Here is a 19,652-nt window from a genome sequence, read left to right on the forward strand (position 1 = left end):
AGGGTGTGGGAGCTCATGCCAGTGTTATCCAGGGCAAGCACGTCTGCAGGAAGTGGCTGCGGCTTAAGGAGCCTCAGCTCAGGGTCGTCGAGGTAGAGGCTGAGCTGCAGACACTGACACATCAGGGAGGGCGAGAGGTACCTGGGTGCTTTGTACCAAGAGCCATGCAAATTGGCATAGGGCAAAAGATTAGAGAAATTAATGAGTGGCTCAAAGGCTCATGTGGGAGAAATGGTTCCAGTTAGTGGGGCACTGGAGGCAGTACTGGGGAAAGTGAAATCTGTACCAGTGGAACGGTCTATACCTGAACTGTGCCAGGGCTGATGTTCCAGCGAGCCGCATAACTAGGAAAGTAGAGAGAGTTCAAAACTAAATAATGGGAGCAAGGGATAAAATTGGAGATATTATATACCAAAGAGTAGAGAGAAGGGGAGTGAGAATGGTACTAATATGAGAATTAATAAACCGGCTAACAGGAATAGTCAGTAATGAGGGTATGAAAGAGGAGCTAGCTAAAGTGAACTGGCAAATGTGCTTAAAGGATAGATCAATAGAGGTTCAGACATTTAAAGGGATATCTCAGAATACGAAGAATGGACAATGAGAAAAATTCTAAGAGGAGGTCCTATCATCCGTGGTTAATTAAAAATGTTAGACATGATAAAACTTAAAGAAAAAAACATATTTATGCAAAAACGGGTGGCAGGTCAGAAGATTGGAAAGAATATAAAGAACAGCAAAGAATGGCAAAAAGATTGGTAAGGAGGGAAACCCCAGAGTACAAGAGCAATCGAGCTAGTATTATTAGATGGGTAGTAAGCAGTGGTTAGCACTGCTGCCTACGACACTGAGGACCCAGGTTCGATCCCGGCCCCTGGTCACTGTCCGTGTGGTGTTACACATTAAATTGCCCCTTAATTGGGGGAGAGAAAAAATTGGCTAGACTAAATTTCTTTAAAAAAAGATGGGTAGTATGAGTTTTTTGTAGATAGTTAAATAACAAAAGAGTTAACAAAGTGAACATTCGTTCTTTAGAAAGTGCGTCTGAGGAATTGGTAATGGAAGTAGGGCTATGGCGGATGAGTTAAACAGTTATTTTGCATCTGTCTTCACTACAGAGTACCAACCCACAAATAGTAAATCATGATATGGAAGAGGGAGGAACACGGAAAAATTACAATCACCATGGAAGTGACATTGAGCAAATTGTTGAAAGATGTGCTGTTGGGTAATTTGGACATTCTGAATTCTCCCTCTGTGTACCCGAACAGGCGCCGGATTGTGGCGACTAGGGGATTTTCACAGTAACTTCTTTGCAGTGTTAACGTAAGCCTACTTGTGACAATAAAGATTATTAAAAAATAAAATTAATTAAAAGTTAATATAATGTTATTATTTATTGTGAGAGGAATTGATTACAAAACTAGGGAGGTTATGCTTCTGTTGCACAGGGTATTGGCAAGACCACATCTGGTGTATTTTGTACAGTATTGGTTTCCTTATTTAAGGAAAGATGTAACAGTAATGGAAGCAGTTTAGAGACTTAATATCAGAAATAGGTGGGTCGTCTTATGAGGAAAGATTGAACGGGTTCCCTTTATATCCACTAGAGGTTAGAAGAGTAGGAGGCAACTTGATTGAAATCTTTAAGATCCTGAAGAGGTATTGACAGGTTGGATGTAGAGAAGATGGTTTCTCTTGTCGGGGAATCTAGAACTAAGGGTCACTGTTTAAAAATAAGGGGTCACTCATGTAAAACAGAGATTAGGAGGAATTTTCACTCTGAGGGCTGAATCTCTGGAACTCTCTCCATCAAAAGGTAGTGGAAGTGGAGTCTTTGAATGTTTCGAAGGCAGAGCTAGATAGATTCTTGATTAACAAGAGGGTGAAAGGTTATCGGGCGTAGGCCGGAATGTGGGTTTGAAGTTACAATCAGGTCAGCCATGATCTTATTGGATGGCAGAGCAGGCACGAGGGGCCGAATGGCTCCTAATTCATACGTTCCAACTCTTCCAACATGAATAATCAAAACCAAAGTCATTTCTGTTTAGTGGCTAAAGGTCACTCCTTCGGCCTCAATTCCATACTCTACTGCAGCTTGAACAGTAAAGCTTGAGGTTCTATTTAATACTGGGCTCCTTTCAAACCCAACACATACCAATATCTCTTTTTCCCATCTCTGTTCTTACCTCCCCCCCCCCCCCCCCCCCCCCGCCAGAATATCCAGTCCACATTCTATCCCCCTGTAACTCTTACTTGCCTATCACCCTCACCTCCCTTGGCCTTCATGGACACCCCATCCCCAGATTAAATTCAAAAATCCTCATTTTCCACATTCCACATAATTTACTACTTTCAGTATTATGTATTACTAAGCTTTGCTAGATTGTATTGCTTTGTTGGTGTATTTTATTTTATTCTTTGGAATGTATGAAAAGACATCGAAAGAGGTTTCACAGATGAGGCATTTATCTTTCCTGCGTGTGAATTCACGTCACTTTCAGCAAGTGCAAATAAGCCACATTGTTCTAATAATAATTTTTTATTGTCACAAGTCGGCTTACATTAACACTGCAATGAAGTTACTGTGAAAAGCCCCAAGTTTCCACATTCCAGCACCTGTTTGGGTACACAGGGCTGGTACGGGAATTGAACCCGCGCTGCTGGCCTTGTTCTGCGTTACAAACCAGCTGTCTAGCCCACTGAGCAAAACCATTGACGGATCATCTCAAAATGGAGCAAGACGAGAATCCTAGGCAACACGTCTCCCTTTTCAGCATTAGTAAAGTTCTGTACCAAGCCACTCTCTTCCCATTTTATTGCTCGGTATTCTTTCCCGTTTAAGATACCTGGGGTCATTTACCATGCTACATGTTATTAATTGAACAATCAACCTCCAGATTATGCTTATGATTTGCAGAAAATGTAAGGCTTTTCTGAGGAAGAATTGTTTTTTTTTTTAAACATTAAGTCCAAAGCACTGAACCATCTCCAGCATGAACAAAGAAACATTGCATCGAGGACAATGACAATGGGAGTACTGGGGAAATACCTGATTAGATTAAGGGGGTCAGTACCTCAGTTGGTTGGACAGCTGGTTCGTGACTCGGAGCGATGCCAACAGTGCAGGTTCAGCCCCCGTGCAGGCTGAGGTTATACATAAAGGGCCCACTGTCTCAACATTGCCCCTCGCCCAAGGTGTGGTGACCCTCAGGTTAAATCACCACCAACCAGTTCTATCTCTCACAGGGGAGAGCAGTCTATGGCCCTCTGGGACTGTGGCGATTTTCGTTTCACATATATACAACAAATATAGTTTCTTTGGGGTGGCACAGTCATTAGCACTGCTGCCTCACAGTGCCAGGGATCCGGGTTCAATTCCAGCCTTAGGTGACTGTCAGCGTGGAGTTTGGTACTTTCTCCCCGTGTCTGCGTGGGTTTCCTCAGAGTGCTCCGGTTTACTCCCACAGTCCAAAGATGTGCAGGTTAAATGGGGTTATGGGGTTGCAGACCTAGGCAGGGTGCTCTTTCAGAGAGTCGGTGCAGACCTGAAGGGTCGAATGGCCTCCTTCTGCACTGTAAGGATTCTATGGTTCTAGATGTATCCTTCTGTAGTTTTTTTGGAGTATAAAATAGGGAAATTGGGCTTTTGCAAGCTTCGAGGGATTTACTAGAAGCAGCAACAGGGCTCGATTGCTTGAACGGGTAAATACAGCTAAGGTACCTGTCCCTTTGTTTTACTTCTCAAAATAAAGTATCATTGTATCGCAATGTCAGGTTTCTTACTCTATGGCTATACCTCAACAATTCATATACATCCTACGCTTTTCCCACTCTAGGCTCTTGCCCACATCCACCTTTAATGAAACTGTTCAGCGACCTAGACCCAACACTGAAATATTTACCTCCAGCCTTGCGTTTTCTCACCTTATCTTCAAAATCCAACTCAAAATTTCTCCCATCATGTCTGTCGCATCCTCTTACTTTTCCCATTTTGCTGGAGACATGTGACCAAAGCTTTTCACCTTGCCCTCATGAGGACAGACACAAGAATGCCAAATTTCAAACAATCTTGACAGGAGAGAAGGGGATGCTGGTTGGTTTGGCATGTCGACTCGGACTGTCAGGTGTGCTCTCACGGAGGAAGCATTGGGAAACAAACGGCTCCCCAAGTTCCTGGGTAATTCAAAAAGGCACAAGACTTGAGCATATTCTTTGTTTGCAAAGAACAGGCTCCTGCATATGAATTTGCATCACTTCCAGCAAGTGCAAATGAGTCACTTTTTTATTGACTGGTTATCTTAAATTGAAGCAAGACAAAGTTGGAAGTTGTTTTTTTTTAAAAAAAACAATTGTATGAAAGCAGTAATTGGGCAGTTAACCCTAACTTAGTTGTAAAACGGAAGCCCATTCCTCTATGCAAAAAGTCTAATAACGTACAAGACCTTTACCTCTGTTGCTGCTTGGGCTGATAAAGGTCCACTAGTGAGGACTTGATCTTCAATAACAGGGGTAATTTACAAGTCCCAGCCCCCATGCTAGATTCTCACAACTAGAGGTTTCTTGGTTCCACCAGTTTACTCAATTACTTTTAGAAAAGGATGTACTTTAAACAGCACTCTATGGTTTCTGGGTGGAACAGGCTTAATAGTTTGAATACAGAATAAGAAAAGGTTTGCTAGAATTTACCCGCATTGCTGCGCCATTTTGGTTTCTATAATCAAGGAAGGATACACTTGCCTTGGACATACAGTGAAGGTTCACTAGACTGATCCCTGGGATGAGAGGTTTGTCCTATGAATTGTGACAGCAAAGGCAACAATAACTCTTTCCAAAGATGCTACCTGACCTGCATACTTTCAAACATTTTCTGTTTTGATAGGCTGAATGTCTTCTTCTTGTATCTCTTCTGGGGGTAAACTTAATACCATTGGCTACCTACCCGATCTCTCAGACAGGAGGCCCAGTCCATTTTGAGATGGGGCCTCATTAAAATACCTATGACAAACACCTTGCTGGTACTCCCAGAGGCATCAGGCAAACACGAGCTAACATTTACCTCTAGGCATCTTAAAATAATAAAACAATTTGACTTGCAACAATTAGTCACCGTGCCAGTGAACACCCACTTATATTTTTTATACGTGCAGGCTATTTCTACATTCTAATTTTAAACTCTGCAAAGTCGCTTTCTAAGATCACAGATTATTGTTCTCAATAAATAGAACATTAAAAATAGCATTCAAAAGAGCAAAGAAAAGTACAGCACAGCAACAGGCCCTTCGGCCTTCCAAGCCTGCGCCAACCATGCTGTCTAATCTAAAATCTTCTAGACTTCCGGGGTCTGTATCCCTCTATTTCCAACCTATTCATGTATTTGTCAAGGCGCCCCTTAATCGTCACTATCGTACCTGCTTCCAACACCTCCGGCAGCGCATTCCAGGTACGCACTACCCGGTGTAAAAAAAAATCCCTCGCACATCTCCTCTTAAGCTTTTCCCCTCGCACCTTAAACCTATGTTTCTTGATTCTTCCACCCTGGGAAAAAGCTTCTGACTATCCACTCTGTCCATGCTGATAATTTTGTACATTTCGATCAGGTCACCCTTCAGCCTCCGTCATTCCAGTCAGAACAAACTATGTTTATCCAACCTCTCTCGGAGATAATGCCCTCTATATCAGGCAACATCCTGGTACCCTCTCCAAAGCCTCCACATCCTTCTGATATGTGGTGACCAGAATTGAACACTATATTCCAAATGTGACCTACGGTTCTGTGCAGCTGCAGCATGACTTGCCAATTTTTATACTCAATGCCCCAACCGATGAAGGCAAAGATGCCATATGCCTTCTTGACTACCTTCTCCACCCGTGTTGCCACTTTATGACCTGCGGACCTGTATATTCAGATTCCTGTCTGTCAATACTCTTAAGGGTTCTGCCATTTACTGTATATTTCCCACCTGTATTAGACCTTCCAAAATGAATTACCTCATTTGTCCGGATTAAACTCCACCTGCCATCTCTGTCCAACCGATCTGTATCCTGAGTCCTCATCGCTATCAGCAATTCCACCAACCTTTGTATCATCCGCAAACTTACTAATCAGACTAGTTACATTTTCCTCCAAATCATTTATATATACTACAAACAGCAACGGTCCTGGTCCTGATCTCTGCAGAACCCCACTAGTCACAGCCCTCCATTCAGAAACACACCCTTCCACTGCTACTCTCTACCTTCTATGACCTAGCCAGTTCTGTATCCATCTTGCCAGCTCACCTCCGATCCATGTGACTTCACCTCCTGTACCAGTCTGTCATGAGGGACCTTGTCAAAGGTCTTACTGAAGTCCACGTGTACAACATCCACTACCTATCTTCATCAACCATGTGTCGTTTCCTCAAAACAATCGATCAAGTTAGTGAGACGCAACCTCCAATATTTATCCAACAGTACCTTAAAACTTACTGATTTCCCAAAATGCCCCCCCACTAAAACGTCGGCCATCTGGCCAGGCTCATTACACAATACCAGGTCCAGTACAGGCCCTTACTTAGTTGGACTATCGACATATTGCATCAAGAAGCCTTCCTGGATACACCTTACAAACTCTGCCCCATCCAAGCTCCTGGCACTAAGCGAGTCCCAATCAATATAGGGGAAGTTAAAATCCCCTAACACAACAACGCTGTTGTTTTTACACCTTCCCAAAATCTGCCTATATATTTGCTGCTCTATTTCCCACTGGCTGTTGGGAGGTCTGTAGTAAACAAACATTGTGACTGCATCCTTCCTATTCCTGAGCTCTACCCATATTGCCTCGCTGCATGAGCCTTCTGAGGTGCCCTCACGCAGTAGAGCTGTGATATTCTCCTTAACCAGTAGTGCAACTCTCCCACCCACAATCACAGAATAATAGTGTAGAAGAGGCCCGTTGGCCCATCGAGTCTGCACCGATGCATGAAAGACACTAGACCTTCCTACCTAATCCCATGTGCTAGCATGTGGCCTATAGCCTTGAATGTTACGATGTGTGATAATTTTTAAAGGATGTGAGGCAACCCACCTCTACAACCTCCCAGGCAGTGCATTCTAGATTGCCATCTCCCTCTGGGTAAAAGCACTTTTCCTCAAATGTCCTCTAAACCTCCTGCCCCTCACCTTGAACTTGCGTCCCCTTGTAACTGGCCCTTCAACTCAGGAAAACAGCTGCTCCCTATCCATGCCCCTCAATCTTGTACACCTTGATCAGGTCACCTGCAAGTCTTCTCTGCTCCAACCTTTTACACCCCCCTCTATCCTGCCCAAAACATCTAAATCCTGGAACGTTTTCCTGCCAATCCGGTCCCTCCCTCAGCCACCTCTCTGTAATGGCAACATCATAGTTCCAAGAACTAATACAAGCTCTCAAGTTCATCTGCCTTACCTGTTATACTCCTAGCATTGAAACAAATGCACTTCAGACCAGCAGTCCTGCTGTGTTTTGCAACATCTCCCCGTTTATTCTTCCTCTGCTTCTTACTGGCCCCATTCTCTAGTTCCCCCTCAATTATTTCACCCTCTGACCTATTGCTCCAGTTCCCACTCCTTGCCACACCTAGTTTAAACCCTCTTGTGTGCTACTCGCAAACCTCGCGGCCAGGACATTCATGCCCCTCCAGTTTAGATGGAACCCGTACTTCTCATACAGGTTTTACCTGCCCTGGAAGAGATCCCAACCCTCTCCGACACCAGCCGTTTAGCCACGTGTTTAGCTGTACTATCTCCCTATTTCCAGCCTCACTGGCATATGACACAGCGAGTAATCCAGGGATTACAACCCTCGAGGTTCTGTGTATTAACTTTCTACCTAACTCCCTGAACTCCTGCTGCAGGACTATGTCACTCTTCCTATCCATGTTGTTAGTCGCAATATGTAGCACAAACTCTGGTTGCTCCCGCTCCCCCTTCAGAATGCCCATTCAGAGACATCCTGGACCCTAGCACCAGGGAGGCATCATACATGTTTACCATCTGATCATCTGCCACACTCAGCTCTACCCAAAGATCTGTAACGCAGCTCACGAGAACTCAAATTCCACGGTCAATTTTATTGAATTTTTAAAAATTCCCTCATGATGTATTTAAAAATGGAAAGATGTTCTGTACTTAAAACAGGCAAGAACCACATACAGATGTTAATGGTCAGAAAATTAAATGTTTTATTTATACATCAGATACAGAGTGCACATAGTATATTCTTTCGTCGGCAGGTGCAGTCCCGGCACTTGTTCCAAGTTTCCTGTTTTTAAAAAAAAGTTTTTTAAAAGTTCATTTTAACACCATTGCGGGGATGGAGATCAACATCAAGTCTCCTACATTAGAATGGAAGATCAATTCAAATTTAATCACATTTTTTAAGTTTTTACAAAAAGCAGTAATGTATGAACAAGCTCAAACATTTTTACATTTAACATTACTGTGAGATTGATAATTCTGCACATTTTTAGGGTCTGTACTATCGATGGAACTTACCTCCACCACTTTTTAAATGGCTCAGTTCAGAGTTTCTGCTAATTGGAATTCTTTACAGGAAGGCACTTCTTCGCGAAAATCAGAATTGTTTTACGGCTTTAAGTTCCTGCGTCCAGCAGCCACGTGCGGCCTCCATTGCCCACAATACAATTACGTGTTTTTTTAAAAATCCGTTTGAAGGAATGGTTGAAAGCAGTTTAAATTTAGGATGACACCTTATGTTTAAATAAATCCATGTATTAATTATTAGGGCAGGTCATCTGTTTAAAAGGAAACCTTTTTTTTTTGATATTATGAGAGGAACTGCTGATCTTAATAGCTTCAATGTGGGGCTTGGGACCTTTCTGTATTTAAAGGAAGTAATGGAATGTAGGAAATGTGATATTTGTTTGAAATGGAATGTGAACTCTGAAGGGCCCATGGAAAAAGAGATGAACACTTGTCTTAGTCTATATGGCTCTAATTACAAAGGTGGGGTGACGAGACAATTTGCACCCTATAGCCACCTTGAAAAGGGACACAATATTCATTGCATTCTATTCAATCATAAGTAAATTCTTCAGTAAATATGTTGGATCAGCAACATCTTGACGTTGAGCTGTTGAGACACAAGTCAACCTACTTTTTGCATTTAATTGCAATTGAAAGAATTACCTTTGCATGAATCTACTTCCTTGGTTTCACACTTTCAAATATACCAGCATCCCTCATGGCTTCAAATGACTTCATGGCATCATATTTCTTGTAGAAGTCAGCATATGCTTTTTTCCTGGAATCACCTACTGCAACCTACAATGGTTTACAAAATAGGACAAGATTACACTTTCAGTATTTCTACCAATTAAATATAAATAAACAGCAGCATTAAAAAAGGGCCATGGTGTCTCATGATTAAAAGCTCCAGCCTATTTCTAACAGATTTAGAAATGATTTGAAGCGAAGCTTTGGGTCAACCAGGATCCACCATCCACAGCCCAACTCCCCCACCGCAAAAAGAAATACAAAAGTAGCAAATCACAGACCATGCTTGAGAATTTAAAAGAAAAAATCCCACAGGACCAGGATGTCAAACTTATGAGTGGCAGTTCAGGGAATTAAATGAATCCAGGAGATTTAAATTTGAGAACCAATTTTAACAAAATAATATAAAGGTCACTTGGGGGTATGACAAACATCAATCAGCATTACCTGAATGACAGAAACTACATTTATATAGTATGTTCAAGATAGTAAAATGTAACAAGGCAAGTATTATCAAGTAATATTTGACAGCAAGCCACAGAAGGCAATATTAGAGCAGATGACCGAATATTTGGTCACAGAGATAGGTTTTAAGGAATGTCTCAAAAGAGAGAGGGTTAGAGAGAATTTCCAGCGCAAAGGCCTTGGCAACCAACAATTCTGCTGCCAAGGGTAGAGTGACTAATACTGGGATGTGCATGATGCCAGAATAAGAAGCACAGACGTAATTGATCATTAAAATCAGCACTTTGCTCAATACTCCTGATCAACCAAGCATCATTAACAGGTACTATTTTGGGTTATCTCGCATCAAACGCGTCTCATCAGTTAGGGCAAGAATGACGCGAATATCAGGAACAGATCGGCGTTGAGTAATCAGTAATTTTTGACCTTTTATGTCCTGACTGCAACTATTACAAATCTCAATCTAATTGAAGAGGATCCAAGAATATATAAGACCCTTGTCTTCTACCCTTCAAAAAAATACAATATATAGAGGCCCATGCCAGCTCGTTGATTCAGCTCTCCAATTGATCCCACTCCCCTGAAAACGTAACCAATTCTCGTGTTACTATTAGACCCGCTTTAAATGGGGTAAACTCACTCAAAAATGGTTCCTTAAGTTAGCTCTGAGTTTTTTGACCAATCAACTTAAATCTGTGTCCTTTGGTTGTCAATCCTACAACCATTAAAAATAGCTTTTCCTTATTTACTCATGAAAAAAATCCTTCGATTTTGAACACATCATTCAGATCCCCTCATAACGTTCCTGCTACAAGCAGCCCCAACTTTGTCAGCCTCTCCTTGCAACTAAACTCCCTCATTCCTAGTAACTTTTGGTATATCCTTCTGCACCTTCTAAGATCTAGACATCCTTCCAAAAGTGTGATGCCCAGAAATGAACAGTGTGCCAGTTGAGGCCGAGGTTTTGCATTAATTCCTTACTTTTAATAAAGACTAACTGAAACTAAGTCTTCTAAACTTGCCACATTCAAAGATTAGTGTACTTAACCTCCAAGTTTCTGTACCTGCATCTCTTTTAAAATTTCATCTATGTGCCTCTTGCAAATCAGTCACTATCCTCTTTGATTGTATTTCCATATTTCAGAACATTAAAATTTTGATATTGTGCTCATTTATATACATTTCAGAGGCCCCAATGCCAATCTCAGGGAAGGGGGGGGGGGGGGGGGGGCGGCGCGATGCAGGAGGAAGAAGGAAAGAAAGTATAGAAAGTTTTATGTCAAAAAATAAAATACGAGTAGCAAAATTACCTTGAAGGCAGCAGCACACGCAATAGATAAAGTAAAAGCCACAGCCAAGTGAAACCGTAGACGTTTGGCCAACAGGCCTCTCATCGCAGGCTTGGCAATCACAGAAGACATGGTTTACCTGGGGGGAAAACAGGTGGTTATTTGGAACATGCATGATATATGCCCCATTACTTAGCTTTGGATGAAATCAACACAATTATGGGGTGTTTAATAAACCCATAATGGTGTATTCTTAAACAGTGAAACTTCTAACCGCAATAATTAACTGAAATCAGACCACCACCATGCATGAGCTTCCTTCTCAGTAACTGAAGGACCCTCACCCCACCAAGTTTCCAGGAACCCACACCCACCCTTCCCAAAACCTCAGATACTATCACCAGCTTCATGACACATGTTTATCTGGTGCATGCTCCATGGCAACACGGTAGCATTGTGGATAGCACAATTGCTTCACAGCTCCAGGGTCCCAGGTTCGATTCCGGCTTGGGCCACTGTCTGTGCAGAGTCTGCACATCTTCCCCGTATGTGCGTGGGTTTCCTCCGGGTGCTCCGGTTTCCTCCCACAGTCCAAAGATGTGCAGGTTAGGTGGATTGGCCATGCTAAATTGCCCTTAATGTCCAAAATTGCCCTTAGTGTTGGGTGGGGTTACTGGGTTATGGGGATAAGGTGGAGGTGTTGACCTTGGGTAGGGTGCTCTTTCCAGGAGCTGGTGCAGACCCGATGGGCCGAATGGTCTCCTTCTGCACTGTAAATTCTATGATAATCAACTTTCCAACTAATCAACACCCTTTTCTCATGCAGTATAAATTATTGCATCCATTGAAATTTGACATTCTTAGACCTGTCCTGACGAATGAAGGTGAAAGGTTTCAACAGCAGGTCTCTTTTCAGCAATACTCAAGTTCTGTACTAACAAACAACTATTTGTATTTCAAATACATTCTTAAGTTCTACTCAAATTCTCCACTGCCTGCTTGTCATTCAAATAATTTGATCTTTAATTGTTAACGCTGTGCCTCTCCCTTTGCCATAGAATTTACAGTGCAGGAGGCCGTTCAGCCCATCGAGTCTACACCAGCCCTTGGAAAGAGGACCCTACTTAAGCCCCTGCCCTATTCCTGTAACCTTTTTGGACACTAAGGGGCAATTTAGCATGGCCAATCTGCACATCTTTGGACTGTGGGAGGAAACTGGAGCTCCTGGAAGAAACCCACGCAAACACAGAGGGTAAGTCTCCACACAGACAATACCCAAGACTAGAATTGAACCCAGGCCCCTGGAGCTGTGAGGCAGCGATGCTAACCACTGTGCCGCCGATTTTCCTATAGAACTTCCAATTTGTACATTTGGTTCCCAGTTTGCAGCCATTTCTTGATGGTTACCATGCCATACCCAAAGTTGATTTGTCATTCAATTTGTTCCTTACATTACATGCATTTGCACAAGGATAAATTATTTGGGCCACAGATCCTAACCTGCCCTTCAACTGTAAAGATTAACTCACATTTCCAATGTTTCACACCCAGTCTGATCACTATGCCTTTTAGTTATCTGTTTACCAGTATTGCTTAAAACACAATTATCAATTGTTACTCTTTCCTTTCATTTGTTTTCAAACTATTATACTTTGCACCGGAGCCCTTGTTGATATTTACTATTTAAAGTCCTAGCTTTGACCCGATTTACCCTTTCCACTTTGGTCCCAGCCTAATTCAGGTGAAGTTTATCCTGAAAGCACAGTTCTGTCCACTCCCAATACTGCAACCAAAGTCCCCTGAAATGGAACCCGTCTTCCACCAACCAATCCTTCAATAACATGTTCGGGTCCTTAACCAGTTCATCACTGCATCAATTTGCATGTGGCTCAAGTAATAAACCAGATATTATAAACCTCAAGGTCCCCACCCCCGTAGGGAGCCATCCACACACATCTCTTCCCCCGAACCAAACAAGGAGCACCCCTTCCCCACCATGACAGTGGCCTCGCCCCTGCCCCACAGGGAGCCCTCCTTTACACCCCCCCAGGCAGAGCCCTGCCCACCCCAGAGAGAGCCCACCTCTGCCCCTCCCAGAGGGAGACCCCTCCCCCCCTTCCAGAGGGAGCCCCCCCTCCCCCCCTTCCAGAGGGAGCCCCCCCTCCCCCCCTTCCAGAGGGAGCCCCCCCTCCCCCCCCTTCCAGAGGGAGCCCCCCCCCCCTTCCAGAGGGAGCCCCCCCTCCCAGAGGGTGCCCCTCTCCCAGAGGGCGCCCCCTCCCTCCCCCCCTTTGAGGGCGCCCCCTCCCCCCCTTCCAGAGGGCGCCCCCTCCCCCCCCTTCCAGAGGGTGCACCCGCCCCCCCTTCCAGAGGGGGCGCCCCCCCCCTCCCCCCCCTTCCAGAGGGGGCGCCCCCTCCCCCCCCCCCCCTTCCAGAGGGGGCGCCCCCTCCCTCCCCCCCCTTCCAGAGGGCGCCCCCTCCCCCCCCCCTCCCAGAGGGCGCCCCCTCCCTCCCAGAGGGCGCCCCCTCCCTCCCCCCCCTTCCAGAGGGCGCACCCTCCCCCCCCTCCTTCCAGAGGGCGCCCCCCCTCCACCCCTTCCAGAGGGCTCCCCCCTCCACCCCTTCCAGAGGGAGCCCCCCTCCACCCCTTCCAGAGGGAGCCCCCCTCCACCCCTTCCAGAGGGAGACCCCCTCCACCCCTTCCAGAGGGAGACCCCCTCCACCCCTTCCAGAGGGAGCCCCCCTCCACCCCTTCCAGAGGGAGCCCCCCTCCACCCCTTCCAGAGGGAGCCCCCCTCCACCCCTCCCAGAGGGAGGAGCCCCTCCACCCCTCCCAGAGGGAGGAGCCCCTCCACCCCTCCTAGAGGGAGGAGCCCCTCCACCCCTCCTAGAGGGAGGAGCCCCCCCACCCCTTCCAGAGGGAGGAGCCCCCCCACCCCTTCCAGAGGGAGGAGCCCCTCCACCCCTTCCAGAGGGAGGAGCCCCTCCACCCCTTCCAGAGGGAGCCCCCCTCCACCTCTTCCAGAGGGAGCCCCCCTCCACCCCTTCCAGAGGGAGCCCCCCTCCACCCCTTCCAGAGGGAGCCCCCCTCCACCCCTTCCAGAGGGAGCCCCCCTCCACCCCTTCCAGAGGGAGCCCCCCTCCACCCCTTCCAGAGGGAGCCCCCCTCCACCCCTTCCAGAGGGAGCCCCCCTCCACCCCTTCCAGAGGGAGCCCCCCTCCACCCCTTCCAGAGGGAGCCCCCCTCCACCCCTTCCAGAGGGAGCCCCCCATCCCACTCAACTCTCTCTCCCCCCAGAGGGAGCCCTCCCCACTTCCCCAGGGGATGTTTGTATCTTCCCCATGACCTTGGTGAGTAGGCCCAGCTTCCTTGTCCCACCCTCACCCAGAGAGCGGCTAGTGGGAGAGTAAGCGCGGGTTCAATGGGCTCTGAGACACGTTAAGCCGCAGGCTCCGGCTTTGCTACTTCCCGTTCAGCCGCGCTGACCCTGGGAAGCTGACCCAAGGTTATCGGCGCCGCCTGCCTTCGAGGTCGGAGTCCAGGCACAGCCGGCTCATGGGACACGCGGGGGAGATCGGCTGAGGAGGAAAAGGGCGGTCTGAGGGTTTGTATCTTGGGAGCTGAACCACTCACTCACTTTGTGTCCGCACAACGTTCAACCGCCAGAGCAACCAGGCCGCAACTCACTGCGCACGCGCCAATAGCAACATCCGGCTGCAGCCACGGGCATTTCCGGTCGTACGCCTCGCGGGGCCAATGGAACACGTGACGGCGAGGAGCGTGCCGGCCTCCGCCCCAGCGTGACAAATGGCCCCGCCCCCTCGTAACAAATGCCCCGCCCCTCCCCGCGTAACAAATGGCCATGCCCTCCCGTAACAAATGGCCATGCCCCCTCCCCCGCGTGACAAATGGCCCACTGCGTCATTCCACCCATCGAGTCTGTCCTCACTCTCCAAATGAGGATTATGGTTTTAGCCCATTCCCCAGCCTGTCCCCCCCATACCCCTGCACATTGTACCCCTCAGGTTAGCACAGTGGTTAGCACATTGACTTCACAGCTCCAGGGTCCCAGTTTCGATTCCCCCCTGGGTCACTGTGTGGAGTCAGCACGGTCTCCCCGTGTCTGTGTGGGCTTCCGCCGGGTGTGCCAATCCAAAAATGTGCAGATTCAGTGGATTGTCCATGATAAATTGCCCTTAGAGTCCAAAGGGGTGGGGTTGCTGGGTTACTGGTATGGGCGGAGGTGTGGCCTTAAGTGCTCTTTCCAAGGGCTGGTGCAGACTCGATGGGCCAAATGGCCTCCTTCTGCACTGTAAATTGTATATTGAAGTGTTTTTCTTCAAATAATCATCTGAAATGAAAGCCCTCACAACCCCAGAGGACCACCGGCGGCTCTACCCTTTGGGTCACCACACCCAGTCGGTTTGGGCGTTGAACCCACGCTGTTGGCGAAGCATCACGTCACAAACCAGCTGTCCAACCAACTGAGCTAACTGAGCTCCCTCATAACCATCTAATGTCCTCTTGAATGCCTCAATTGAACCTGCCTCCATCACACTTCTGGGCAGCGCAATCTCCTTTCGTGCCAATTTGCAAGGGGAAAGGGCAACACTTTCCAGAGGGCTGGAACAAATTACAAGATATAAATGAACTTGCAGGGTGGACATGTAATTGATAAATGAGATCAACCCATGTTGAGTGAGAGGTATTACATCTCAGAAAGAAAAATAAGGAGGTCTCTCACTTGTGAACTAAGAATCTGAATGGGGTAGAGGAGTAAAAATGGATCCAAATTGCATGACATGGTAATGTTAATTAATGAAGCCATAAAAATGCAAACCAAGCACGAGGGTTTATTTCTAGAGTGGCAGAATTGAAAACCAGAGATGTATCAAATCTTGGTTAGATCACACTTAGAGCACAGTACTGTGCTGTTCTGGTCCTCGTATTACAAAAGGACATCAAGACATTGGAGTGGGTGCCAAAACAGATTTAAAATGAAGATACCAGAAATGCATGGCTACAACTACAACCTGGAAAGAGTAGGCTGAGAGATAATTGGAGCTCTTTAAAATTGAGAAATGTTAGAGGAACTACTGGACACAGGTAATCTGGGAGGGATGTACTGTGGGGACCAGTACGGATGACTAGTAGAAAGGGCACGCTCCCCACTGGACGAAATACAAGAAAAATGGGAGGGGATTCTGGAGCGGAGCATTAAGCAGGGCCAACTCCACCTCCACTTGCGCAAGGCTAAGCCTCATACAACTGCAAGTGATGCACAGAACGCACCTGACAACCTGCAAGAGCAGGTTTTTCCCGGAGGTGGAGGACCAACGTGAACAGTGCCACGGAGGTCCGGCCAGCCACGCCCACATCATCTAGGCATGTCCCAGACTTGTCAGGTTCTGGACAGCCTTCTTCGAGGTAATGTCCAAGGTGTGGGGGTGAGGGTGAAGCCATGCCCAAGAGTGGCAGTTTTGGGGTATCAGACCAGTCAGAACTATTTATGGGGAAGAGGGTCGACGCCCTTACCTTTGTTTCCCTAATCGCCCGCCGGAGAATCCTTCTCGGCTGCCGATCAGCAGCACCACCCACAGCTGCAGACTGGCTGGCAGACCTGTCAGAATTTCTCCACCTGGAGAAGATTGAATAGACCATCTGAGGGTCAGAGGAAGGCTTCAACAAAATTTATGGCTTCATTAATCAATATTGCCATGTTAAGCAATTTGGATCAATTTTTGCTCCTCTGCCCCATTTAGATTCTTATTTCACAAGTGACATGTGACCTCCTTATTTTTCTTTCTGAACTGTAATACTTCTCACTAACTTGTTCCTGGACCTGTTTGAAGCTAAATGCCTATAGAGCATGGGGAGGGGGAGGCACATGGGAGCCAGCAAGACTGCAGGGAACAGACAGGGGCGGGGGGGGGGGGGGGGGGGGGGGGGGGCAGGGGGAGGCTGGAGAACGGCCTAAATGGATAATAGGGTGTCTAGATCAAGGCCAACAAAAAATCAGAATGGGGGGCTGGAGTGGTCGTATACTGATGGAAATTTCTTGTATATTGTATCTGATGCACATACCCTTGTCTACTGTAAAATGAAAAACTGCAATAAAAATATTTTCAAAAAATGAATTGTGAAAAGTTTGGTTAGGGTAGCCAAGGATTGGATATTTCCACTTGTGAGGAAAAGGAAAACTAGAGGCCATCAAATATAAGACAATTACCAAGAAATCAAACAAGGAATTCAGAAGAAATTTGTTTACCCAGAGAGGGGTGAGAATTACCACAGGGAGACATTGGGACAAATGGTATAGATACATTTTATAGGAAGCTAAGTAGTTATGTGAGGGAGAAGAGAAGAGAAGGAAATGCTGAGTTAGACGGCGAAGGGTGAAAGGAAGCTTGATTGGAACTTAGATGCTAGCATGAACGGGTTAGACCGAATGGCCTGCTTTAGTGCTGTGTATCCCATGTACATCTTGAAAAAAGGAAAGCTTATGAATATCAGTATTGCCACCTGCATTCAATATACCCTCCAGTCCCACAGGTCACGGATAAGCATTGATAAGCTGTAGGAGCATCACAACCTCAGACCTTTTTAAAGAAAACAATTATTCGGCAAATTTATTTTACAGAAGCTGACCAAATAACTACCTGTTGTAACACAAATATATTTAGAATCCTTTTGGACAGGAAATCTATTAAAAGAAAGTCTGAATCTTAGCACTGCTGCCTCAGAGCGCTGAGGACCCAGGTTCGATCCCAGCCCCGGGTCACTATCCGTGTAGAGTTTGCACATTCTCCCTGTGCCTGCGTGTGTTTCACACCCCCTCAACCCAAAGATGTGCAGGTTAGGTAGATTGGCCACGATAAATTGCCCCTTAATTGAAAACAAATAATTGGGTACTCGAAATTTATTTTTTTTTAAAGAAAAAAATGTCTAAATCTAATGCTCAGCTCTTTTTTCCCCCAGATGATTTTTTTAATAAATTGCTTTTCACGACGCCAATGTATATTTTTTTATATGGTACTGCATAACTAACCTTTTGGAGAACAGCACAATATACAGTCTTTCATTCCTTCTATCTCTCTTATCACCAATAGATCTGATCATCAAGATTGAAGAACTGTAGTTTGTTAATCTCCTAGAACAGTTATCAGGATTTCCTGCATTTTGAAGAATTGTTGATTGTGTTCAGGGGCCATAAGAGGTTGTCAAATATCCACTGCCAATTCAGAGTTCCTTAATTACAATTATTGGATATTTCAAAATTTTTAGCACAAAAAAAAGTGAATTTCATGAGGATACTGTTTGGAGAAGGTGGCTGCAGTTTGTTTAGTTAGCAGAAGTTTTCCAATCCCAATACCCATCATTTTGGGTGGGACTGGGCAGGTTAGGAGTTGGAAATATGGCATTGAACCACGCTACCAGCTTTTTAAAAATGCATTTATGGGATGTGGGCATTACTGGCACGGCCATAATTCCCCCGAACCCCCGCAGTCCAATGTGGTGTAGGTAAATCCACAGTGCAGTGCTGTTGTCCAGGGCTTTTACCCAGTGACGGTGAAGGAGTGGCGATACATTTCCAAGTCAGGAGGAGTGGCTTGGAGGAAAATCTCCGAATGGTTGGGTTCCCATGAATCTGCTGGTCTGTTCCCTTTGACCTTCTTCACCACCTCTGAAATTGTCCACTGGAATTGAACGCTTCATATGGATCTGTTATTTTTGGACTACATGAATCGATTTTCCATCGCTAATGCTTCAGAGATGCTGCGCTTCTGGGAACTTCCGATTGAAAAATATAGAGGAAACACACATGTTTCCCCCAACGATATTTTATAAATTGTTTTTCATTACGCCAATATATTTTTTCATCTGCTCTAAGCACTCAGGTATCCAGATAGTGCTAAAAATCGAATGATAAGAAAGGGCTGGCCAAGACAGCTTCATTTAAGATGCCGACCAGCTCCCCAATGCCTTTGGTGGTTGAAACTCCGACCAAAATTCTTGCCACTGACCTTGACAAATCCTGACAAAGTTAGGCTCGGGAAGTGAAAAATTCTTTCGAAGAGTCACTGTGTCCAATTTGGTCCTCCCTCGACACCATTCGACTAGCTGTTGATTCTCACGCCAACATCCATACCGACATCGAGACAGCTCTCCCGGACCACAGCGACAGGATCTGTACAATGGAGTCCAAGTTGACTGCAACAATTAAGGAGAGTGTGTCACTGCGGGTCCCCAGTCGCACAGTGGAGAGGGGTTTTGAATGGATTAAAAACAACAACTAATGATGCCACAGCACACACTGATAACACTAGCAATGGATTTAAATAAGATGCATAATAATAAAACTTTATAGCACTTCTCCCTCTTTAATTTTAATCCCCATTAAAGATAGAAATACAACAAAACCAATACCTTCATTATATGTCAGTCTTCAGGAGCTTTGCAACTACGCTGTGATCTGCACAGTACCACTGGTGACTCTGTCAACCCCTCCTCCACTTTACCTTTCATGGTGTAGGGCACTGTTCGTGACTTGAAAGAATGAGTAGTAGCCCAAGGATCTCCAAACAATTTAACTGTGGTGCCCCGATATGTACCCTGTTCATCTTTGAAAACCTCCGGATAGT

At 45.8% G+C, this 19,652-nt stretch overlaps 1 protein-coding gene across 1 annotated transcript; it reads right to left on the reverse strand.

The window, feature by feature from the left end:
* Nucleotides 1-8,180: 8,180 nt before the first annotated feature.
* On the reverse strand, nucleotides 8,181-14,790 carry LOC119972761 (cytochrome c oxidase subunit 6C-1). The gene is made up of 4 exons (XM_038810086.1): nucleotides 14,648-14,790; nucleotides 11,034-11,151; nucleotides 9,172-9,306; nucleotides 8,181-8,284 (listed from the first exon to the last, which is right to left on the reverse strand). The coding sequence occupies exons 2-3, from the start codon at nucleotides 11,142-11,144 to the stop codon at nucleotides 9,184-9,186; spliced, it is 234 nt and encodes a 77-aa protein (XP_038666014.1). The 5' UTR covers nucleotides 11,145-11,151; nucleotides 14,648-14,790; the 3' UTR covers nucleotides 8,181-8,284; nucleotides 9,172-9,183.
* Nucleotides 14,791-19,652: the final 4,862 nt, after the last annotated feature.

This window comes from Scyliorhinus canicula, chromosome 10, assembly GCF_902713615.1.
Source record: "Scyliorhinus canicula chromosome 10, sScyCan1.1, whole genome shotgun sequence".
Classification (NCBI taxonomy): domain Eukaryota; kingdom Metazoa; phylum Chordata; class Chondrichthyes; order Carcharhiniformes; family Scyliorhinidae; genus Scyliorhinus; species Scyliorhinus canicula.